The 27,480-nt window shown below is 34.9% G+C and overlaps 1 protein-coding gene and 1 pseudogene across 2 annotated transcripts in view; one reads left to right on the forward strand and one right to left on the reverse strand.

Annotated features, from left to right (window-relative positions):
* The window catches only part of VPS41 (VPS41, HOPS complex subunit), a 167,008-nt gene that overhangs the window by 115,550 nt on the left and 23,978 nt on the right, over positions 1-27,480 (reverse strand). For both annotated transcript variants that reach the window (XM_025041919.1, XM_006925337.3), the window contains exons 3-4: positions 14,017-14,124; positions 7,656-7,733 (exon numbers count right to left, since the gene is read on the reverse strand). In XM_025041919.1, coding sequence (XP_024897687.1) covers positions 7,656-7,733; positions 14,017-14,124 — 186 coding nt within the window. The remainder of the gene's footprint in view (positions 1-7,655; positions 7,734-14,016; positions 14,125-27,480) is intronic.
* Positions 17,418-17,537, forward strand: LOC112473631 (annotated as a pseudogene).

Raw genomic sequence — 27,480 nt, forward strand, 5'->3', positions numbered from 1 at the left:
AACGATAAAGAAAAAAATCTGTCAGGAATAAAGCCATTCTTACTTATTTTTCTCACCTTTATTTTTAACTTAATAATTGCAGCAGCAATGCTAATGCATTCTATTTATCTAAAAACATTTGATAAAGTAAAGCCTTTGTGTTTCCACAGTTGGAAAAAAAAATTCTTTTCTAGAAAGAACAATACAGATTCTTTAAATAACTGAGTCATTAATCAAATACAAAATGCCTAACTTATTTTTCAGACATAAGATGAAGACAGACCATTTAAAACGTCACAAATTCAGCTGTACCTTCACCACAGAAATATTGCTACAATTCTAATGCTCTCCAGTGTAAAAGCATTGCTTTATCAATTCCCCATTAAGTCATTTTCCAAGTAGATTGTCATCTCTCAACAGTCTCAAAAGAAGCATCTTGTAAACCAAGTCGCAATGTCTCTACACTAAAAAGAAATTCCTGGAGTCAACTCACTAGACCTGCACTGGGAACCATTTCACAGAGCCTAGTTACATACATAAGCATGTTCTTAAAACACCAAAGAAATAAACTTAATTCTGCCATGTGATAAAAGATAGCCACTCCGCAAAAAGAACAAAGGATCTGATGGAGCAAGTAGCAAAATTAGTCTGTAAGAATGGGTGTGTCAAGAAATTTCTCTTTCTTCTTCCCTTCTTTTTCCTTTTACTTCCTTCCTGACCACACCTAGATTTGTCTGTCCTATATACACTGAACACTGTTAAAGCCAACCATATCAATAAATTTATGAATAACGGTTTCTTTCAGGAAGTGTCCTAAATGCCTACCAATGGACTCTTGGCTTAATCCCATTCCTCATAATGGTTGACATTTACTGAGCCTGTTGCCACATATTCCACATGTGTATCTTGAATAATCCTCAAAATAATATCAATCAAAGGTGTGACTGTTCTACATTTTATAGTGAAAAGAATTCATACAACTCAACCAAAAAAAACAAACAATCCAATTAAAAAATGGGCAGAGGATCTGAACAGAAACATTTCCCAAGAAGACATACAAATAGCCAACAGACATGAAAAGATGCTCAACTTCACTAGCTATTAGGGAAATGCAAATCGAAACCACAATAAGATATCACCTCACATATGTAAGAATGGCTATTATGAACACGACAAGTAATAACAAGTGTTGGAGAGGTTGTAGTGAAAAAGGAACCTTTAAACACTGCTGGTAGAAATGTAAATTGGTATAGTTACTATGGAAAAAAGTATGGAGGTTCCTCAAAAAACTAAGAATAGAATCACCATATGACCCAGCGACCCCTCTTCTGGGTATTTACCCCCCAAATTTGAAAACATTTAGCCATAAAGATACATGCACCCTTATGTTCATAGCAGTGTTATTCACGGTGGCCAAGATATGGAAACACCCGAAGTGTCCTTCAATAGATGATTGGATAAAAAAGGTGTGGTACATGTATACAACGGAACATTACTCAGCCATAAGAAAAAAGGAAACACTGCCATTTGCGACAACATATCTTGAGATTATCATGCTAAGAGAAATTAAGTCAGATAGAAAATGTTAAGAGCCATATGATTTCACTTATATATGGGATATAAATCTGAAAGCAACAAAGGAACAAGACAGAGACTCATGGACACTGACAACAGTTAGTGGTTACTAGAGGGGAGGGGGTGAGGGATAGATAAAGGTAAAGGGGGTCAAATATATGGTGACAAAAAGAAATTTAACTTTGGGTGGTGTACATATAATGCAATATACAGATGTACTATAGAATTGTATACTCAAAACCTATATAATTTTATTAACCAATGTCACCCCAGTAAATTTTAAAATAGGTATAAAGAGAGGTTAAGTAACTCGCCCTAATGAACATGGTGCAAGAGCTAGAAGCCAGAAGTCTGACCCTGCGCCTGGCTCATAGCCATAGCGCCACACTGCCCAACTCCTGCCTCTAGACCACAATCCACCAACTCCAGAACCTGGCCCAGCACCCTAAAATGGGTATTAATGCCCTGTCAGTCTTCATCTCCAACCATCCCATCAGCACTTCTCTTTCTACTTCCATTCTGGGGTAGCTGGATTTCCAATAATGCAACTAAACAAGGCCCAAAGGGGCTAATAAAAGAAAATGTGAAATTAGTAGGTTCAGGAGGTTGCTAAATTTTGTGCAATTCTTTTCCCGGCAAGGCAAGAACTTCAGACTCCATCATGATATCAAGGAATAAATCTTCCTCCTCACAGTACAGTGAGGATTTTCTTCTTGAGGAAGAATTAAGACTTCAATGCACAAAGTAAAACTTTAAAACTTTTGAAAGGAAATACAGAAGAATATCTAAAAAATACAAACCATAAGTGAGAAGACTGATATATATTTACTGCCTTTAAATAAAAAACTTCTGAACAACTGAAAATACCATAAATGAGGAATTAAAAGATAAACCGTAGACTAGAAGACATTTGTCACTCTTCAAACAAGAAGATATTCTATGTGTCCTCTGTCACTGGAGGAAAGTGCCAATTCCCTGGCCTACCACTGTCTGGTAACTGGTATTGATCAGACTTCCAAATGTTTTGCCCAACCGATGGGTATGAAATGGTGTCTCAATGTTGAAATTACAGGGAAGTAATTTCACACTTCCCTGATTACTCCATGATTACTAGAGAAATTGAGCATCTTTTTACTTATTGGAGACATTTTGAGTTCTGTCTGAGAACTTTTTGTTCATATTGTTTGCTCAGTTTCTTTCTGGGTTGTTTGTGTTTTCCTTATCAATCTGTAAGAGTTCGTTGCAGAAGTCATATTTTAACAAAAATACATACAGTGTTAAAATTTGCTACAAACATCTTATTATTATAGCTTTTATTGAACTCGAATCAAAACAAGTGAACAAACGAAAACAACAACATTCAGATTTAAAGTATTTAGTATAAAAATGGATGTTGTCCTAAAAGTAAATTATCAGTAAATCATCAGTTTCATTTAGTAATAGAAAGATTTAATTGCAAGTGTGAAATTTGTCTTGCTGATAACTTTTGATTTTGAGCCATCACATGAGCCACCCTGATCAATGTTACTTTTGCTTGTAAACAATCAACTCTTTAATTACAGATCAATGTAGAACTTTACATACATACTGACAAAGTATATAAACTAACAATTCTCAAAAGAGTAAACAGCCTCATTAGCAGTCAGAAAAATACAATCTAAATCAATAAATCTTATTTTCTAGAAATCTATGTAGCAAAGAATATTTGAATGATAACAGCCAATGCTGATGATTAAATATAGTCACATTTTCATACAATGCAGGTAGGTATATAATTCAGTTGCCCTAAAGGGCAGTGAAATCCAGCAATCTGCAGCAAAACCTTAAACATGTTCATAGTGTCTGACCTAGCAATCACCTCAAAGGATTTGTCCAAAGGAAATAATCTCTCACAAGATTCCCCAGCCCATCCAAGAATGTCCTTCCCAGTATTACACCTAGATTTAGCATCATTCATTAAGTGTACAGGGCACTAGAATGTTGGTTCCAGAACAGATCCAGGCAGTAACAGATCTGCTTTTTAAGGAAACTGATTCTTTATGATTAGAGTGATGCTCACCCCCTTCCCCTAATTCCCATTCATAATTTGAGCCTGGCCAGAGTATCCTATCAAACGACCTAGAGCAAATGCTTCAGGTAGAAGTAAATACCTCAACCAGGCCCATCAAAGTCTCTCCAGGCAGGTTTTTGCCAGAGCTACTGAAGGAATCCTTTCACGTCTGTGAGGATTACAGTGCTGTGACATCAGTCTCGGACTGTGGGCCAACCATGATGCTCACCTGATGAAAGAGCCTATGCTAGAGATAGGGACTCAAAGACATTGTTTGAGCCCTGAAGCCCCACTTCACCTTGACTTAGAAGAACTTCTGTTGATTAAACTTGGCTGAGTTCAATTTCTGTCACTGAGAGACCAATGCGCTCTAAGATATTCATTTTTTCCCCACTAAAGTAAAATGGAATTACATTTCTAAACTACCTCACAAGGCATTTAATTCCTTCCCTCTGAGAGGAAACTCTTCTAGAAAATCTACCAAAATTCGGATAGACTTTCTGCTAACTAGGCAGATGTAGCCAAACAAGATATTTAGCACAAAACCTGCTACGGAGAAACCTATAAAACAAATCCTTACCTATCCAGTTATTCCACTTTCAGTGATTATATCATTTCTACAAAAGGTGGAGCTCCCTCGAAATAAATATACAATACAGATCCCATATTATACCAATACAGAACCAAACTGAAAAAAGATATTGATAATATTGGTAAAATTCTTTCACCTCTCATGAAACTTAAACTTTTGGTATTTTCTCCAACCATACTTCATTGGTCAGAAAAGGAAAATATTAAACAAGAAATTTTTAAAAGACAGATATTTTTTCCTTTTGATAACTTAAAGAAAAACCAAAGAATCCAGTAATTAGATAATCTAGATTTATAATGTCAAGCACTTGAAGAATATCCAACAGTTTGGAGTTACAAACATACAAATAATGTTAAGTATTCTGAGGTGTAGACATGACCTCCAAGAACACATTATTCTATTTTTTCTGTAGCTTGTCTCTTTTTTAAATTATTTTTAACAGCCTTATTGAGATATAACCGACAAACAATAAACTGCAGATATTTAAAGAGTAAATTTGCTAAGTTCTGACATGTGATGCACTTGTGAAAACTTTGCTACATTCCTATCAGCCCTGAAAGTCTCATGCCACTTTAAAATCCTTCCACGCCATCATTTGCCCATCTCCAGGCAAACAATGATCTGCTTTCAGCCACTATAGATTTGTTTGCATTTTATTAAATGGTATGTAAATTCAACCACACAATATATAGCCGTTTCAGTCTGGCTTCTGTCACTTAACATGATAAATTTTAGACCCATCTATGTTATAGCATGTATCAAAAGTTCATTCTTTTTTACTGATAAGTAGAATGCCATGGTATAGATATACCACATTTTGTTTATCTGTTCATCTGTAGACGGACATATAGACTGTTTCCACTGTGGGGCTATAACAAATAAAACTGATGTAAACATTCACGTACAAGTCTTTGTATGAACATATGCTTTCATTTCCTAAGGGTGGAATGGCTAGATTATATGGTAGGTGCATATTTAATGTTTTCAAAACTGCTAAACTATTTTTCAAAGTTTTACATTTCCACCAGTAGTATACGAGAGTTCTACATTGTCCACATCCTCACAAACACTTGGTATGGTCAGTCTTTTTAAAAATCATCTGGGAAATCTTTTTAAAATAGATTCCTCAATGTCCTCACCCTCTGCCAAACAAAACCCTTTTTACTGGTGAGGATTTCGGACTATGGCTTCATGATTTGTACTACTAGAATCAAAACTACAAATGCCAGGAATGGGATGAAGAGATACTTTTTGGGAAATAAAAAAATGTTATGCAAATATAAGATATTATTATCTTATCTAACTTTATTTTAAAATATTTTTACCTAGAAGTGAAAACTAAAGTCAGCAGTATTTGTTCACTCTTTTTTTCCCTAATACTTGTTTTACTCTCGCTGTGTTTATAATGAAGAAAAAAGTTCTCGGTTAAATATGGCAAACATACATTCAAAGAAAATCAGCAAATTCAAGTCATAATAGTGTTTTTAGAACTGAAAGAATGCCTTTTTAAGAAGAATAATACAGAACTCCACAAAGGAACTACAACATGAGAAACAGAAAAATTAATAAAGGAAAAAACATCAGAGATGAGAAGGTGAAGATTAAGGCTCCTTTCAAAAAAATAATGACAATCTAAAACTTGTCACCTGAAAGTCAAATACCTAATATGGTAATGATCATGAAGAAGCCAGGGCCTCATAAAATACTTTTCCACAGCAGACTACCAAAATCTTGAGTGAGACGAACAAATAAATACAGCACCAAACCATCTTCCTCTCCTGCTAAAAAAAAAAGAGTGCAAAACTATAGAGAACTTAATTTTCAAAGATGTCATATAGGCAGAAATAAAATAAAGTGTAGGCAACTGAAAAAAGGTGTGGGCGAATTTAGGGATGATACCATAAATTACCCGAGGAAGGATGTAAGATATACTTGACATAAAAGTGACATCAGAGAAGATTTACCTAAGGGGTATACTGAGTAGACACGAGAACTGACTAAATAAATTAATGAGAGAACAAACACATGAATAAACTCATACAGTATTTTTCTTGGTTTGTCTTTTGGCAATGGAACAAGCACTGTATACACCGTGAATCTTAGCAATTAAATACTGAAATTGCTACACAATATGAGAAAGATTTACTTAGAAGCAGAATGTTACAGAATCATTGAACTGGAGCAGGAAATTTAAAAGAATAATTAGGTAAAAAATTTTTTAAGGTAAGGAGAGATGAGCAACACCACAAAAAAGAGCTCTGCCCAGCACCAGCTCCACATTTTAATGGACAGCAACTGAAAGACCAAATGCTTAAGTCATCAAGACGAGAGTTCAGTGTCCAGGAAGTAGATGAGAGAGGGCCAAAAGTAGATTCCTCTTGCCTGAAAAGGATACTAAAGCCAAACAAGAACCCACAATTTTCCTGATGTGTATGATTAAAGCACATAATTCCTTTTCTGTCACCATTCAGTGGTTTTGTTTCTTTTAATCAAAATGATGCAATCCCTTCCTTTTCACCTACAATGTGTCAGGTTTAGAAACTCTAGTCTCCTTTATGAACCACACCAATACCTTATGAAGGATCTTTCGACAAGTGCTGACACTTTCTTCAAAAAAGTATTATCTGCCTCCCAAAATGACCAACTTTTCCACTCCAAATGTTCACACTTACACAACCATGGATGCCCTTGATACTTTCAAGGTAAGGTACATCCTAAACACGAAATCGAGCTTCGAATTCAACATTTTCTTCCTCCTCAATGATTCCAAATCACAATTAAAAAATTGAAAAGCCTTGATCTTCGCTTTCAATAAATATAATTCACATAAAATATTAGCTTTATATATTTAGAAGAGAGAAACTAAACCAGTAAGGTGATTAATTGATTTTCAATTACATGTGCCATCTGTACAAGATGATGGGGCATGTACTTAAAACTGACACTAGTGACCAGATGAAGGGGTTCACACTTTAAATACTCTACAAATCCCTTTGTGTGTAAATTAGCACCATTATTCACTACTAATTTTTTTCCTTTTATTAACATTTCACTTAGACATTCCACAGTTATAATTTTAAAAGAATACGTATAAGAGTATCGTAAAATATTTAGTTTAAAATACTTAGTTTAAAATACTTAGTTTAAAGCCAAGTAGATGACTATAATTAACTAAAGAATTGCAATTAAACAAATTTTAAAAAACATTTTTAAATGGAGTTCGTATATAAAAGATACCCAGTCAAAATACTTAATATATATATGTAGACCTCTTTCTTTACAAGGTTCACCTTTAAAATTTTTAGCATATACTATAAAGTTCAGAGTTACTTTTTCACCAATTTAACTGATGAAGATCCTTCCTTTATGCTATTAAAACAAATAGCTAAATGTAATAATATAAAGTACAAATTTTTACATAAAATTTGGCTAATACATTATTTTAAACTGTATACTTACTACATCAAACTTCTGAGTGATGTTCCCCTGGATATCAAGTAAATAAACCTTGCCATAATGTGTGCCCAGTGCCAAAAACTGTAAGAAGAAAAGACGGGTCAGCTTATTAATGTAACATTAACATACAATTAGTAATAAAACCATTTTCAAAGTCAAGATTCTTAATGCATAAGTGATTTGCAAGGCCTTGGAAGATATGCAATCCTTGAAGAAAGTCTGTTACCAGCTTCAGGGAAATAACAGAATGGGACCTACTTTATTGTGATAGTGCAGGCCAGCTGTCAGAATGACTCATGAGGACGTTCATCTACTGACAAGTAATGGTGTGTATGTGGTCTGTACACAATGCCTGATGGACTGAGGCAGCAAATTAAAATGCAGCTATGAAAGCACAACCAACCTGCAGCTGAACTCAAAATCAGAAGGGAACAATTAAGCAACTAGCTTAATTTATGGCAAATGTGTAAATATGTGCTATCACTTAAGTTCAACATATGCACACACAAACACACAACAAAGTATTTATTATTTCTTAGGAAAACCCATGTTATAACAAGAGAAGAAAAAATTCAGAACTAGAATGTTTCTATAAAAGTTAATTTATAATATGGAGTGTAAATGTTGATATTCTAATGCAAAAAAATATCCTTTTCTGTCACAAAATAATTACTGAGCTACATACTCATTTTATGGTATGAAATTAGTTTATAACTTCCACTGTTTCTTTAATTCTCTGAACAAACCCTAAACAAACCAGAAAAAACTTTAGGACTATCTGAAATAATGACATGAGATTTTTCTTCCTTTTTATTTTACACATTATTCAAATAGTTCCAAATTCTCTGTATTTCACTGCATGTGAGCATGCTTCATTGCAATCTAAAATGAAATGCTCAAATTTACAGGCACTACTAAGCATTTCACTCAAGCAGCACAATCTTTAAAAAATAACCTTACGGAAAGTCATGACTTAAAAAGATTTATCAAAATATAATTGCTTAAAATGAAATATCAATTCAGGCACTTAAAATATGAAGCTACATTAAAGAGGAGCAACAAAAATGGAAAGAAGGGGTTCATTAGAAATTCATCCCCTGCAATGCCTTTCACTCTTGCAAGGTTGCCTTTTTTCAAGAAGAAAAAAGTCCCCTGGGTAAAAAAAAATCAATACTGGTTAATAAAACATCAGGTGTGCAGACATAACTAGGTATGACGATTCCGCGGCACAGGCCTGCCTGAATGCACCAGGTGCCATGCCGATTACTCATCCAGGGCAGACAGCAAGCCTGGTGAAAACAGGATGCCTGGGCCCTGGAAAGGGAAGGGGCAAGAGGTAATTCTGGGGGGAAATTAGTCTGAATATTTAGAACAAATCAGGATGTTTTCTCCAAAGCAAAAGAACATTCTAATCAGAAATAGAAGACTCAGATAATTGTAAATTTTTCTCTACAATGACACTCTAACAATATTTAAATTAAGAAAACCACATACTACTAACAATACTCCACTTCATTCTGAAGCTATCTTTGGTAACAGAATGAGTCTTAAAAGCTCACTGCACCCCAAGTACTCAATGGTATTGATTCTTCTCATAAATACTGTTTTCAGTTTGTTAGAAAACTAAGGGGGACTAGACCCTTAAAATGCTTTATTACTGGGTCATTCTCTGACACCTCTGTGAAGGCTGTACTTGAACTTCCAATTATACTTTATTTCATTAGTTTTAAAGGTTCTACGCACGGTACTTTATCCAAACATTAACTCCTTCCTTTTTTATTTTTTCAAAATTATTGGTTTAATACATTTAATATTTACGACAGAAAGAAAACATACAATAATTATTTTGATTTTACAGTTTGAACCTAAAACTATAATTACCTTAGAATATTTTTGAAAAAAAAGTGGTTTTTATGACTTTACCATTTATTTACAAAAACATTTAGTCATTTAGATTAGATAAATTATTGCTGTTCCCTTTTAGAAATAAGTTTATGTACTCTTAAAATGCAAATGTGATAAACCAATTAGATAGGTCTTCAAAAATTTATTTAACTACCAAAACTATTGGTAAGTCATAATTATATTTGTTAATGCTTCTGACTACTTAAAATAAAAAAAGCAAAACTGGCCATAAATCACAAATGTAAATACAAAGCCTTTAAACGTGACTCTCTTTCCAGTCATTAAAAGCCTTGGCTTTTTAACCACTAACTTTTTTTTTTAAGCCGAGAGCACTTAAAATCCAGGACAGGCAAAGAATAAATGTAATTTAATTAGCACCTTCATGTTTAATTACAGAAACTTGACTCCTTTTTATAAACTATCAGATTGGGCATCCGGTCCTTCTGAACCACTCTATAGCATAACTGCTTTTACTTTGAATGATTGGGCTTTCTGTATATAAACAAGTAAAAGTGATAAGCAATCCTTTGGACACCACAGAAGAAAAAAGCAGCAGCACATTTCAAATGTGGTCAGCTGTATAACATCTATGTTTCACATAGCTTTTTATAGTATTCAAAGTATTAGAGCAGGAAGTGCCTTCGATTACATGTGAAGAAATAAGTCCAGGAGTTGATGTGACTTCCCTGGAAACAGGCAATAAGTGGCAGAGTTAGGGTTAGAATTAAGAGTTAAAATATTCTCCATTGTACCAGAAATCTCATAAATAAAAACATGGGCCTCAGATAAGAGTGCATTTCTAAAAGTTAGCACAGATTACAGTTCCGACTGTCAGGCTCCTTGGCCAAGTTGGTTTAGATTGTTCTCCATTTCACCCATTTAATGGTTATTCAACACACAACATAGTAATAAGGGAACAGTAATAATTTATCTAATCTAATCTATAGTAAGCACAGACAGTTAGCAAGCATGATTTTAAAAGGTGGTAGTTTAATGAAGACAGATATAAAAACCTGATTATTATTACATTTAAAGAGTACGCCTAGAATGGAATATCTCTAAAACCCTATGGTGTTAGCTACGCTGAACTTTGGACTTTGAAGAAGGAGTCAGACACTAGAAACTGAGGCAGATGGGGCAGGCTTGTAGTAAAGACCATTTTAGGCTGAGTGAATACAACTTGCTCAAAGTTATGCAGTTTTAAAAAAAGAAGCAGAACAAAGTCAAGAAATTACAAGTAGCTTTATATGGCAAGAGTATCCAGTTCATGCCCAGGGGAGGAGACAGGTGATGGGGCAGTTAAGGTTGGTTAATAGGAGGCATTTGAATATTGATGGAGAAATGAAAGGTAGGAAAATAAAGGGAAGAGTATGTGTGTCTAAATCATGAAGACATCAGGAAGTCAATAAAAAGTTCTAAGGAGGATTACACAATCAGATTCAAGTTTCTGGAAGATTATTTTAGCAGAAACAACTGTTAGGAATGGACTAGAATGAAAGGAAATCTGAAGGAAAACAGATTGGTTTGCAGTGCCTGCATTAGTTCCAGGAAGAAATGAAGCATGCCTGAACTAAAAGAGAAGGGCTCAGGATGGGAGTGGATTCAAGTAGGTGACAGGGAGTGGAATCCAGGCAGAAGAAATGTTATGAGTAAAAGGAGCCAAGCATTGTCATCAGAACGCCTCATCTGTGGCAGAAAGTAGTAAGAAATAAGGCCAATTACGAGGGGGCAAGGCCCTTATAGAGGGCCTTACATACCACATTAAGGAACTTTGATTTTATTAGTAGATTATGAAATCATACAAGGGTCTTAAAATCTGTATTTTTGACAGATAATTCTGGCAACCAGGTGATAGATGGGTTTTAAGTAGAAAAATTAGAGGCACGTGAGTACAGGCAGAAGATGAGGGCCTAAGCTAGGGTAGGGGTGGTAAGAAAATCACCAGGACTTAGGGAATGACTGGGTAGGAGGAGTCGCATGAGACAAAGGAGATGGTGATGCCACCAAATGAGAAAGAGAAAAAAAAAAAATGCAAGGTTACATAGAAAAGAAGATGAGTACATTATGGACATGCTGAGTTTCAGGTAAAAACAGAACAAAAGGTAGAGATGTTTAGGAGGCACCTGGATAAATAACACTATTCTGGGAAGGGGCAATGTAGGTGGTCACGGAGGTCATGAAATTTAAAATCAAAAAGTACAAATTTAGAAGGAATGTGGACAATGGACCAGATCTTGGGAAAATCAACATGTAAGGGAAAGGTAGAAGTAAAAGAAAGCGAAAGAAGCAGCGGGAGTAACAGAAATGATCAAGAAAATAATAACAGATGGATGTAATGATGAAGATGTTTTCAGAAAGTGAGATCCACAGTTTTAAAAACAGAAAAATATCCATCAACTGGTGAATGAATAGACAAAATATGGTATATTCATAAAATGGAATACTATTCAGCAATAAAAAGGAACGAAATACTGATACAAGAAATCTCAAAAACATTATGCCATGTGAAAGAAGCCAGACACAAGAGACCAAACAACATACGATTCCATTTATATGAAATATCTAAAATAGGCAAATCCTAGAGACAGAAAGTATATTACTGGTTACGTGAGGCTAGAGTTAGATCTGTTCAATGACATAGTATGTATCACAAGAAGAGAAGGGATGAAATGAGGTGGTGAACAAAAGGGCCCTTGAACAAGAGGAAGAAATCTCCTGTAGGTCAGTATAGGCATGGATTCGGATGAGTTGGGAAAGGGTAAAGGGGTCGGGAACTGAGGCTGATCATGCCTGATAGTTTCAATTTTTCCTTTTTTTAAAATTTTCTTAATTAAATACAAATAACTGCATCCTCTGAAAGGAAAGGGATAGTGGTTGAGAAGGGGGATTGAGGGCTAAAGAAGCTAATGAAGAAGAAATAAAAACAATTTTAGTGGCTAGGGACATAACAAAGGACAGGGGTGTAACAGAACTGAAGATGCTGGTAAAGTTAGAATAGTTAACCATTTAATGGAGTTAGAAAATTTTTTTAAAAAGAATGGATTAGAGATCAGGGCCCCCGTAAAGTCAGAGAACAGGATTAGTAGAAAAATAAACACAAAATTTGAAGAAGAAAAGGAGTCAACAGAGAGTGCACTGAAAGATCCTCAAGTTCCAGGTACTGACACCATCCAGAGTGTGTTCTTAATAATGGGGAGATGAAACAGGGCAGAGTGGAATTAAATTAGGTTGAAGACGGGTGGCTCCATAGTGTAGTGATTAGCACATCTGCTTTACACGCAGAAGGTACTGGGTTCGTGCCCCACGTGGAGCCATGAACCATACCCTGGGTGCGCCAGGCCCCCCCAGTGTGCCAAGGATGCCAGGCCCTGGGTGCACACCGCAAGCGTGTGAAAGGAGACACCTTGCCTTCAGAGATCTGGTTCTTAAGGGGAAACAGCAACATCCATAGGTCAGGGGTGGAAGTGGGGGTGGGGGAATTAAAGAAGGGGTAAAAATAAATTTATAAAAATAAATAGATAAATAGATAAATAAATAAATAAATCAGGTTGAAGAACTGCAAGGCCATTCTTCAGTGAAACAAAATGACAAGGAAGTTGGGAGATAGATAGCAGCAACAGGTAGGGGTAGATAGTGGTGCAGCCAAAAGGCAAGCATCTCAAAGGAGAGGGTTTCTGGTAAAACAAGAGTCAGCAATTATTCCTGTAACATGTTGAACAAGTACAGGAATCAGTTTACAATGAAATGAAATCTGATGAGGAGGAAAGATGAGGCAACACTGCTGGTAACACAGAATAAAGCCAGGAGACGGATCAGAGCTGGGGAGTCTGTCTTTTGTGGAGGGACAAAGATTCACTCATAGGGTTCACAGGGAAGAACAGAGCACTAGTTGAAGCTGCTTGGCTTCCTATAGTCGGATTATGACCCATTTTGTTTTAGTTCAAGAATGGGCTAAGGGTGCTGTACAGTACTTAGCCCAGACTCAGAAAGTTAGTGGGGGCTTTGTGACAGCAAAGACCTAGACTGGAATATATTAATTCATTCATATAATATATAAGTAATAATATGAGGCCTTTCTAATGATTCTTAATACCTCCAATGTAATTTCTACCCTTATGAAAGTATTGTTTATAATCTTAACACTTTTCCACTCTACTACTTACGATTTGAGTAAAGTGATACTGTTTCCAAAGACCACTTCCTGTAAATCTTTCACATCCACCATCATCTAAATTCTACTTGATGCACCCTTGCACTGTGCTCCATATATGTGTACAAATACAAATATATATATAATATTTTTGGTTGTCATTTTGATTTTTTTCTTGGTGAGGAAGAAGGGAGGAAGACACAATTACTGTAAAAAAAAAAAAATACACCACTAAAAGCAGCAAGACTCCATGGGATAAACTTACAACAGAAATGACTTACAGAAGAATCTGCTATAGGGCTACCTTACTTTGTCATGGACTGTCATGCAGCTAGCTGCATCCTTCTGAAGTATTTCAGTTACCCCATTGGAAAGTCTTTCATACTTCAGTTTGGGCTCCTCTTCACTCTCTTCTTCCTGTACAAAAATTAAAGAAAATGACAGCAGTCATGAATTTAACTTAAATTGTCAAAGACTCAAAACACATTTCTTAAAGGGAACCCAAAGATGGTCCTCTTGATGATTGTCAATAACTACAACTATAACTAATGGTTAAGATCTTCAATGTTTCACTTTTCCAACTAGGTTTATCAGTGGCTACAACTGCACTGGTAGAATAAATTCAAAACTTGGACACAGGATAATACATACTTACTGTTAACAGTAATCAACTTCGGCATCTTAAATGCAAACTGTCTGGCCCACCATGTAGACATATGCCAATAAAAGGTGAGTGGGCAAAATACTTGTATGACCTCATGGTCATAAAACATCCACAGCAGTAAGACAGGAATACAATAAACCTCTAAATGACATGAATTTTATATTTTAAGAGTATACATATTTTTGTCGGATTTGAGAATATCTCATTTCAATTGGAAAAAAATTAAATCAAAGTAAAATAAAATTGGAAATTTTATATAAAACAAATTGTATATTTCCCCTTCAGATAAAAATATTTTAATATTTAAATAACTAATCACGAACAATCATTACTTAATTTGTTAGAAAATGAATTGTTTAGTCTCATATAAATATACCTGCTTATGCATTAAAAATGTTTTAATCGTTTTATATGTATTATTACTAACTTTATATGTTTAACCTCATCGTTGATACAGAATCATAAGTTATCCTTACTCTTCATAGTTATAAAATTAGGAATCTATATTGACTATAACGGCCATGAACTAATAAATCAAATTTAGTTATAGAAATTATAATGATTCAAAAAAGATTTTACTGTATCAATGTAATGGAAAACCAAAAAAAAAAAAAAAAAAGTGCATATACCAATAATTGTGATCAATAAAGCTGGTTCAAAATAGAAGTTCACAAAAATAATCTGCTCATGGACATCTCCTTCAAATATAATACAATCTTCACCTTCCAACCTTCCAGCTAGTATTCGAGTAGCTTGAGGCACATCAATGCCTCCACACATAATAACTAGAAAGGCTTAATGAAATATATAGCAATATCAGTCTAAGGCATCAATTAAAGGGCTGCTGAGGCAACCTGAACTAGAAAGACCAAGATTCCAAGGTGGTGGAGAAAACATGGAAAGGTGAGCTGGCATTCTACAGCCATTCTTCCTGGAGGTATTCACGAATTTTGGGTGCAGGATAAGAGGCTGAACACCTGGGAAGACGGCTCTGCTGAGGGTAAAAAAAGGAAAGCAGCCCTTTTGCTACTTGTGGCGATAGGGTGACAAAACCGAAGACTTGAGAGGCTAAGATCCCAGTGGAAGAGTGACGCAGTCATTTTTACCCATAAGAAAACTGTTAATTTGCAAAGCCACATGATGTTTGAGGCTAAACTTCTAAATAGAAAGTCTCAAAAATACAAACAAACCAGCTGCCTTGATATGCTGAGGAAATACGAATTAATGTTCAGGAGCCATCAGCAAATGAGGTCCTGATGAATACTACAGACTCTCAATTGGAACTCCTGGTTCACAGGGGTCACAACGAATTGCTTACCAAAATGTCAATCTAGCTTTGACTCAGCTCAACACGACTGGATATCCAGTAAAGGAATGAGTGACATTTGGAGAAAGAAAACTTCTCCTTGGAGAAAGAACACTACTGGGTGCTCTACAATTTTCACTTATAATATTGAGGATTCAACAAAAAATTACTAGGTATGCCAAAAGACAGAACCAAATGACTAAAAATCAAAGAGGAAAAAAAAAAGAAAAACCAGAACCTATGGATGACCTAGATATTGCAGTTATCAGAAAAGAGTTTCAATATAACAATGACTACTATGTTCCAAAAAAAAAAAAAAAAAACAAAAGAAAAAATAGATAAATAGATGAAAAGATAGAAATTCTCAACAAGAAATTTTTATCTATAAAAAAGAATCAAATAAAAATTTTAGAACTGAAAACCTGATATCAAAAACTGAATAGGTGATTTACCAGATGATTAGCAAAACTGAAGACAGGAATAGTGAAATGGAAAACAGGTCAAAATATATCCAAAGAGAAACCTAGATGAGAAAAATAGATTTAAAAAAAATACAAGAAAAGAATGTGTGAGATATGTGGAACACAGTACGAAGGCCTACCATACTTTTAATTACAGTCCCAGAAGAATAAGGAAAACGAAAAGGCAGGAGCAACAACATTTAAAAGAAGTAACAACTGAGAATTTATTAAAACATAAAACATTAACCCAGAAATTCAAGCTGCTCTGCAACCCCAAGCAGGACAAATATGAAGAAAATTACACCTAAGCATATCATAGTAGAAAGAAAATTAAGTCAAAGAAAAATAACTTGTAGAGTAAAAAGTGCTGGGCCTACTGAAGACTATAACACTGACAGGACATACCAGGCAGAGACTGAAAACTCAAATGCATACAAAAGTCTTTACTTCTGGGGCACAGAACTGCATCTGCACATGAAAAGAGGCTAATTTGTGCATAAATGGAAAGGAAAAGACATATCAAACATTCTGTCTGTCCTAGGCTTAATTTCAAATTATCTCATTTCATCCTGGTAGAGGGAAAATAAACTATGGAGAGTTAAATATATTTATTCCATTTTACAAATTTTCAGTAAACACTGATGATCAGAAATTTTAAGTAATTTCATCAAGACACACACACAAAGCCAAAATTCAAATTCAGTTATGAATGCTCTCAAGTCAATGCCTGGAGTAACACACTACCCAATTTCCAATGAAAATGATGCTACAAGTCACAACAGAAGCCTCTACAATTTTTATGTCTACAAATAATATGAACTATGTGATCAATAGAAAAGGTTCAAAAATGTGTTTTTTGGCAGGTATATTAGTTATCTACTTGCTGCATAACATATTACACCAAAATTTACTGACTTAAAAAATAAGAAATACATATTATTTTACAGAGTTCCGTGGGTAACCAATATAGGAGTAGCTTAGAGGGGTGACCAGATTCAAGGTCTCTCATACGATTGCAGGCAAGATGTCAACTGAGGCTGCAATGATCTGAAGGCTTGAATGCAGTTAGAGTATCTGCTTCCATGATGGCTCACTCAAATGGTTGGCAAGTTGGTGCTGGCTGCTGGAAGGAGGCTTCAGTTCCTTGCCTCATGGACATCTCCATAGGGCTGCCTGAGTGTTCTCAGGACATGAAAGGTAAATTCCCCAGAGTGAGTGATCCAAGAGAAAGCAAACTGGAAGCCTAGCCTCATGACCTAGCCTCAGAAGTTGCACACTGGTCTATGGGCCATGTCACTCTGAACAAGCCTGATCTCATCTGATCTCAGAAGCTAAGCAGGGTCGGGCCTGGTTAGTACTTGGATGGGAGACCACCAAGGAAGACCAAGTGCTATCGGCGTAAAAAATAAAAAATAAGGGATTGTAAACTGAAAAAAGGTGCGTTGATTTGGGGGGCAACCAAGGGGTGCCTTGCCTAAAAAAAAAAAAAAAAAAAAAAAAAATTGCACAAGGACACTTCTGTAATAATCTATTGATCATACAGGTCAGCCATGATTCAGTGTGGGATGGGATGACACAAGGGCAGGAATAACAGGAGGTGAGGATCATTGGGGGCCATCATGCAGACTAGCTACAAGAACAATAAAATTTTTAATAATTTAAAATAATTAAATTTTAAGAGCAATAAACATATTTTTTTAAAAAATCGATATTCTATGCATATGAAGAGCTATCAAATTCTCTTTTCCAAGTATATACAAGCCAGTAGTTGTTTATTTAGTAACAGAGTATTAAAATCAAAGGCCATGTGCCTACTATTAACTTTCCAAGAATACCTTCAATAATTAATAGCAACAAATGGAAGTATAAGTAGTTACCTAAAGGATCTATAATTCTTTAAAAAGATAACTCATGATAATCAACCCAATCCAAAGTGACCTGTTGTTAAAACATAAGGTAGCTAATTAACCAAGTCTAAAGAACCAAGAAACAGGAAAATCACAAAAGGCAACAAATAAACTTTTACTTATGTAACTACAAGCAAGAAATAGAAATCATTACAAAGTTAACATTAAATGCAAAGATGATGTGTACATTCTGAAATAAATGCATTAAATACAAACTGAATTCTGAATGGTAGTCTTTATAAGATACCACATGTTGCTCAGGTCTGGACATCAAATGTGCATCCAACGTGAAAAGTTAATTCTAGCCTCTAGATTATTTTGCATAAAAGCACTCATCCACGGACCATTAGATAAAGTTACTGTAAATAAGGTTTGCCTGTCTTATGTATAAGTGAAAACTAAGTAATTCCTCTCAAATAAACATACAAAAATAAATACTTTCACAACACAGTTCACTGAAGCATTTGTGCCAGGCTTCAAAAATCATAAATAAAATGAAAACTCCAATATTAGGCACTTGATGTAGCATTTCATGATTTTCTGACAGGTATCTTTTATGTTAAGTTAAAAGCAAGCTAAGGGTGAATTTATAAGGTTTTTTTCTGCTTGCTGTAAACAAAGAAAATGGAAAGTGATTCAAAAATATATTTCACAGAGGTTATTCTACTGCTACAGACTATATATCACATTTTAAATAAAAAACATTAAAAAAAATCAAGCAGATTTAATAATGAGTTTCACTCTTTAAAAAATTTAAACAGAAAAAAAAGCTTCCATATGGTTTGAATTTCCATGTTAATAAAAAGTAAATCAATAATTTTTGTTAAATTTTAATAATCTTGCAAACCTACAAATAAAATCATCAACAGTCTTAGTTGACAGTTAACTGCGTTTCTATGACAACCTAGTTGAATAGTACAAGTCCTGACTTGCAGCTAAGCAAAGATATGAACAGAGTGACATTTACCCATGCAAGAAAAATTTGCAGTTTTCCTTTACTAAGAATCAATTCCTCAGCTAACATGGATGTTCACTAAGTGTACAGCACTTCTAATTCAAGACGAGTCCTTTCAGCCATCATATAGGATTCCAGAACACTATATGAAAATAAATTTCATATCAGTCATTCTTACTGAGTTTTGAACTTCAAAGTAAAAAAATTACTTTTGGGATAAAATATAAGGCAATTAAAAACTATTATTTTGTTACTAAACATCATAGTGTAAATTTGCATGGAGTCCTGTCACCTAACTTAGAGTTGTATACCAATAAGAAATATGCATTTTTTACCTGATAGTTTCAAATTTGTATACAAGAAACTTTTTGGTGTTTATAACCAACTTTTCATGCTGTTTTAACTTTATCCGTATCTTTCACACATCAGTACATTTTATATACCATTGTTATAGACCAAATGAAGACTTGGATCTTACTTTTTTAAAAAAAGTGTGTGTTACATGAATTCTAGAAGTTAACAGAAAGGTCATTACATTTTCTATTGTTATTAATATAGAACTTAAAATTTTATTTCTGGATACAATTTATTAAAATACCGTTTTGTCTTGTTTTGTTTTACAAAATAAAATGATACTAGATAGACTGAAGGGGAGAAGTGAGATATCTTATAAAGTCTAAGTTAAAACTAGTGGAAAATACCACCAGTTGAACACTTCTAGACAATTCACAACAACACTCTATGGAGATGGCATTTATCTCATCCAGCTTCACCTATGAGAAAGACTTCAGATGAACCTCTAGGAATTTTAATAAAATGGTTTAGTTGGTGTCATACCATTAACTACATCTAACTAGGGATAAATCCTTTTAATAAATATCCAATATTTTAAAGCCAGATACACTAGGGAACACTAACATTGTCAAAAAGAAAATTCTTAAAAATGCAGCTTCCACACGTTGATTATCAATTTGCTTTTTATTAACAGTCGATTCCATAACCAACATAGGTATAAAGATATAAAACAAAGTCTTTCTTTCTCTAGAACATTAAATTAAACATTAAATTCTCCAGAATTTAAATTGACTTAAGGAAAACTAAAATCTTCATAGTTGGCATTAAATCTTACAAATTTAAAATCTAAAAAAAAAAAAACTATCAAAATTTAATATTAGAACATTTTAATTTTAGAAAATTTGCTTTTAAAAAAATTCTCTTTACAAATAATCACTTCATACGAAGCCCATGATAGACTAAAATATTTTTTTGATCATCTTTTAGAGAAGAGAGAGGGAGAACAGAAAAATAAAACATAACAATTGGTGTCAAATACAAACAGACATTTTTTAAGCATAAATGAATCATATATTGTAAATCAATTAAAACATCTAATTTGAGTCTCAAAAACATAACTAACAAAATTTTAAGCAACAGCTCTATCTATTCACTACAACACAGTTTTACCAACGAAGGTGACATAATCAAAAACATTTTATTGTACAACTAATATATAAATAAACACTTATTTGAAACTATAATGGTATCATTAAATGTACATGGACAATATAGGACATCGCTGAACATGTTATATCAATCTTGAACTTTTCCATAAAGGGTAGATCTATGATGAGAAAAAACTGTACAAAAAGACCCTACATGTAAGATTCAAAATTAATCAAGGACTAATGATGACTTTAATTAGCTGTGTACAGTCCGCCAAATGAATGCCACTTCCTTAAAAGGTTAAGTTGAACTATTAATTATTGTAGGCAACTGTTCTATTACAGAAAGATAATTTTGTTTACACAAAAAGATGACTATCTGGTAGAAAAGACGGCTTTATACATATCTTTTTAAAATGTCAAAACATATCAAGAAAAGGACATGAACAAGCCAAGAGAGTTAACTTCTAGGTGTCCATTAATAACACAAAGTATTATAGCTGCCTCAAAGACCAAACTTTAAGAAAGTGACATGGAGATACTGAAATTCATCTACAATAAAATAATTGTGATCAAAGCTCCCAGGATGCCTTTCCATCAGACTGGTGACAGATAACCAATTACATTCTTACACGAATGCAAATAATATTAAATTTTTTGCTTTCAAGCAATATCGCTATTACTTACACATAAATTAACTAAAAAAAGTAGCAGAAAATAGGAGCTAAAAAATGTAATCTAAAGGACATGGGTCTACTTTTTCATACAGACAGAAAATTCATATCCAAATATTATTTTTAAAAGCATAAAATGCACATGGTTAAATAAGTAGTCTGCAACTGGAGATGATTTTGTCCCCCCAGGACATTTATTTGGCAATGTCTGGATACATTATTGTTGTCATAATGAGTGGGAGGAGAAGGTGCTATTGGCAGCTGTAGGTAGAGGCCAGGGATGCTGCTAAACATCCACAACGTAGAAGATGATCTCCCAAAACAAAAAACTCTGGCCAAAAATGCCAATAACATCAAGGTTGAGAAACCCTGGGTTAAATAAATTTCACAAGATTAACTATTGCACATACATTAAAACCTATTTTCAAAGACTAACAAAAAGAAATGTTCTCGAAACAACTTATTAGGTGAAAAAAAAATAGGTTATAAAACCTGCTTTCATGATCCAAATTTTAAGGAAGTAATTTATTATATACATATGTGGGGGAGGAGGGGAAATCAAAAGAATAAACACCAAAATAGTAACCTTCTTAGGCTTCAGTTTCTTCATCTATAGAATGTTAGTGATAACAGGACCAAAATCACAGAGTTGCTGTGACCCTCACAGAAGATAGCAAATAAAAATCACTATTGTGAGCTATAACCAATATTTTCTAAATTTCTTAAAATAAATGTATTATATTACAGAAATGAGTATATGACAAAAATAAATATTTTCAAAGCCATTGTCCAACATCCTCTTCCAAACTTTCTATCTGCTGAATTAAGATTCTTATCTCCCAAAGCTGCTTTCTTTATCCTAACACTGACTAGAAAAGTGAGAAAAAGTTGAGCCTCTAATAATTGAAGAGCTCTACTTAAGATTCACAAGATATGCAGTCTTCATAAAACCTGGTCTCTCCTTTGCCCTGTAGTATCAGAATTTCATGTTCAATTCAAGGAGGAAAAAAATAAGGTGAAGGTTCCCATGCCCTAAGCCCAATACTATAAACAGGATCAACTCTCATCATTTATTTTATATGGGGAAAGTGATAAGAATATATAGAGGACAAAAAAAAAAAAAGAGAGAGAGAGAAAAGCAAATAAGCTTTTCATTTCCTTCTAGCCATATGGAATAACCCTACCAATCTTCGAGATATGCCATTCAGGTGGACAATTTCCGCCACTAAAGCCAACATAACCCTGTTTTCCTTCCTTCCCAATATCCCTTGGTGATCACAAGATCCTTAGAAGCAGGGTTTATGCCTTTTCATTGTTCTGAACTTCACCTAACAAAACTGTGGGTACCTAATAAAGACCAGTGAAAACAAAAGTATGTAGTAACAGCAGACCAAGTTTAGTAAGAAGCTTTCCTAAGACATTCTCATTGAGATTTCCACACAGGAAAATCCAAATCATACAGTATCAGCCAAAAAGAATCTCAGAGATCATCAAAACTATGTATTAATTTACAGACACGGAGATGGGGAGCAGGATTAAGAGGCAGGGAGGTAGAGGCATCAAAGAAGGATGGGGGTGGCTATTCTGAAATAATATAAATTAGAATTATAGATAAATGTACAGAAATGAAGTTCTATCATCTTCTAACAGTAGTAGCAAAGAGGTCCTGCAAACTCAATTTTTATGAAAAATTTACATTATTTATAATTCGTTTATTCTTATAGAAAAAGAAAAATGCTATAGTTCTTGGGATTATTTTGTTTTAGAGGAGATTAAATGTCTCTCAAGCATCTTCCAACTGCATGTCCCATATTCCAGGTGCAAAGAAGTACTTTGCTACCCACCCCCAAATCAAAGCATCTGAGTGCTTCTCAAAATTTTCCATAAAGATAAAAACTTACAATAACAATAAAAATTAAGACAACTGGTTACCAAAATCAAGGAGAAGCTAATACTTACATGTAATATAAATTAGAATTCATGACACGCCTTGATTTATTTGATGAAAACAAACCACCTGAACAAAAACGTAGATGCTTTTAGCTCTCCTACCAACCCTCTGAGCCCATGACTTGGAGCCTGCCCCTCTCAATAGAACAGACTGCCACCCATTCCTTAGGGTCTGTTCTCCAGAAGGAGGTGACAGTCTGCAGACTCTACTCACTGTTTCTCCATACCCACACTTTCTGCCCTGGCCACCAAAGGTGTACATCTTTCTTCTATGGGCAGAAACGACAGCCCCTAACAGCTGGGCAGTACATTAGCCATGGTCTAGAAGTCTCAGCCATAAGCATCGCAGGACAAAGAGAACACTGAGAGCAGGAAGGTGGGCACCGCGGGGAACCAGAGAACACTAATAAAGGTAAAAGGAAAAATGCATTAATAAACCAGAAAACTGAATAATTAATAAGGCCAAGGATTAACACTTTTAAAGACAAATAGAATATAATGAAATCACAAAATAGAGAAATGTCATCAAAGTACTATAGCCTATCTCCTGCAAAAAGGCATCACAGTTTTAGCAGCAAGTTCTATTAACAACTCTCAAAGAATAGAAAGTTCCTGTTATTTAAACTGTCCCATAATAGAGAAATATTAAAAACTCAATTCATTTCAAAACCATGATAAGAAAACTTCCAAAGAGTGCATCAAAGGGAGGCGGGGCAGGGGAGGGGAACCCACATAATCCAGCCATCTCATGTAAAAATTTAAATGCAAAAGTTTCCAATAGAATATCACCAATCAAACTCAGTCTGCAGGAAAGGAATGCCTTAAAGTCCTGACAGGGTACAATCAAGCCCTGTCAAGTGCGATTACCATTTAAACAACATTCTTGAACAATTATCAGAAAAGAGACACACACACTTTTATAAATATAGCTCCCTACAGTAAGAGCAATTTCATTACAACTATTTTCTGTATGTTTTCCCTTGCTGGATAAATTTTTACTACCCAAACCCTGAGAAATAAGGCCTAATGAAAAGTACTAAGAGAACAAGATTACCAATCACTTTATTTACTGTACTGGTTTCCCACTGCTACTGTTACAAATTACCAAACTCAGTGGCTTAAAGTGACACCAGTTTGCATCTTATAGTCCAACATAAATCTCACTGGGCTGAAATCAAGATGCTAGCTAGTCTGGAGGCTCTACAGAAGAATCCATTTCCTTGTCTTTTCCATCTATCCGAAGTCACCAGATTAATTGGCTGTGGCCCCCCTTCTCCCTGCTCGACCTTCAAAGCCAGCAAGGGTGAGTGCGGACCTTCTCACATCACAGTCTGGCCTTCTCTACCTCCTTCCTCCACTTGTAAGGACCCTTGTGACTACACTGGCCCAGCCTGAATAACCCAGAACGATCTCCCTATCTTAAAGTCAGCTGATTAGTAACCTTAACTCCATTTACAACCTTAATTTATCTCGCTATGTAACATAACATATTCACAGGTTCCAGGGATCAGAAGGTAGACATCTTTTGTGACAGACCATTATTCTGCCTATTATCAGAATAACATAAGGATCAGAGGATAAAAATAATGGTGGGCCACAAAGCTGGGTGCCCCAAGCCAAACTCAAAGCTAAAAGACAGTTCTCACTTGCCTATCCCTAAATTAAATCATGATCCTTTTGAGGGATAAAAGTTTCTCAACTTGAGTCAAGAGGCAAGGGGTGGTCCTTGGTATTTATTTTTGACAAAGGGACCTCTCAAAACCCTGGTGTCCCCATCTCCAAAATAAGGACACAATGCCAGTTTCATATAACTGCTGTGAGAACTAATGAAATCAATCTATTTATTCACTCCCAAGCAGCTCTGATAGTGAAACCCTAGTGGTCCCTGCCCTCATGAAAGTACCTGGCATAGAACTAAACAAAATTAACAAAAGAGCAGCAGTAGCAAGTTTAATAAATACCTTTTAATGACAGGCAAAGTACTAATAAACACACACTATCTCCGTTAACAGTTACTTATGTGTCCCTTATGAGAATTCTAGATATTACCATTTGGTAATGCACAGTACAAGAATTTCTGAGAGTATCAAAGACATTTTGCCAACCCATTCTCTCATGAGCCCATTCCAGTCAGGCCGCATCACCACCTCTAGCACCATAAGCCGCCACAACTATTCTTGTAAGGATGACCAACGGCCTCGCCTTTGCAGATCCAAGGGTGACTCCCGAGACCACATCTGAGTCCTCTACTCAGCAGCGGTTAGCATAGTCAACCACACCCCTCTTCCTGAGACGCATGCCTCCCTCAGCTTCTTGGACACCAACCTCATTTGGTTCTCTTCCTCCCTCACTGGCTACTCCTTCCTTGTCTCGTTTGATTATTTCATTTATCAGATCTCTAAAATGCTGCAGTACCCTCAAGGTCCAGGCATCAGACCTCTTATTTATCTGACCGCATGCCCCAAATGATCTTAACCAGTTTCATGGTTTTAAACGCCACCTAATTGCTGACTCATAAACTCTTCTCTCCAGCCCAAACCTACACTAGCCTTCTCTATCCTACTACCTACTTAACATTTCTACTTGGATGTCTAATTGACATCTCCAACTTAAAATACCCATATTGAAACTTCTGATCTACCCCATCCCCACCACCTCACCCTGAATGCCAAAATCAGTCCTAGACAGTCTTCACCTGTCTCAGTAAACAACTCTACCTTTCCAGTTGCTTGACCTTGGTTTCCCTCTTTCATTTATACTCACACATCCTAGTCAGGAAATATACTGGCTCTACCTCAAAAATACCCTAAATCTTTCATCAACTCCAGGTAGAAGTGATACTTATGCTTCTAAGGGAATGTTTATCCAGTTTAGCCAAAGCCTAAACTGATCTTGCTACCACCCACCTTGGATTTTTTTCAAACAGCATCCACAGTATCTTACTAAAACAATGACCCTCCACTGGCTTCCCAATCAACTCACAAAAAAAAAAAACTGAAGTCCATAAACTGACTTACAGGCTCTACATTCTTGGCCATTCATTCCTTCATTTCCTACCACTCAGCTCCAGCCCCACTCACATCCTCGAAGATATCTAGCATGACCCCACTTGATAGGACTGCATTTGCTCTTGCTTTTACCTACAAGACCTTCCCCCCAGATATTTACTCAAATGTCATCTCATTAGAGAGGCCTTTCCTGGCCAACTAGGACAGAACAGTACCTCCTCAGCCTCTTCCACAATCTCCTTAACCCAATGTTATTTTTTTATCCACAACATATATTTCCACCTGATGTATATGTTTTTGCTTACTGTTTCCCTCCTTCATCAAATACTGGTGTATCTTAGAACCCAGAAGATAAAAGTACACAATAAATATTTGCTGAATAAATATAATGATCAATCAGTCTATCTTGGACTGCTTAAAGTAATTTTTCTCTTAGGTAATGAAATTATAAATTTTGTTCAAAGATATATCATACCAGAGTCATGTTTACCTTTCCGATCTCTAGCAGAAGAAATACAGGTTCACAAAGCTGTATTTGTATCCAGAAAGTTTCTATTAAGTTTCCAAACATATAATTTTGATAATATATGCTTCAAAGGGAATGTTTATCCATGCCTGAATGATGCAATGATCAGCAGAACCTGTTAATATTAATAGCTCATTAAATGAAAGAGCAAATTTTTAATACAAAATTTGAAGGATATTATAATACCATACTCCATTTTTCTCAGCAATGAATCTCATAACAAGGTACATTACCATTTTAGTTACTAGTTGCTATCAAATTGTTTATTAAAATTAATACATATAAAGAATCAATTTAAGTTTCAATAAATGATTCACAATGTTCTACCCACCAGGTAAGATAAATAAATAATTTTTGTGTGATGCACTTTCTGATTAAAAAAAGCTATCTTCTGATTTCTCACAATGACTGGTTTTCTATTCAATGAAACTGAAAAAGGACATTCCTTGTGGCTGATACATCAAGAAGTTATATTTTATTTTAATATTAATTTCTCATTCAACATAAATTGCATGTAGATTTTAAACAGGTTCAGCTATGTCAGTCCACTTTATTAAAATTAAAATATATAACATATTTAAGGCCTCCTACTTGTGATATTTGCAAGAACTAAGCCAGATCTGAATGAACATCTATTTAGGAGGCAAGTTTATTAATAATGGTAACAAAAGTTATACCAAGGTGACGCTAATTAACTTGGTTAATTACATACCATTGCACAGGGAAGATTATGTAATTTACATGCAATCATTGCTTCAAAGGAACAATTTCAGGCACATTAAGCCTTAGTTTAGTTATTCAGTTGCTTTCTGCAATAACAAAAGGTCCCTGGAACCTATATTTGGTACAAAGCAGATCTTACTACATACGAATTTCCATT

This window comes from Pteropus alecto, unplaced genomic scaffold, assembly GCF_000325575.1.
Source record: "Pteropus alecto unplaced genomic scaffold, ASM32557v1 scaffold109, whole genome shotgun sequence".
NCBI classification, from domain to species: Eukaryota; Metazoa; Chordata; class Mammalia; order Chiroptera; family Pteropodidae; genus Pteropus; species Pteropus alecto.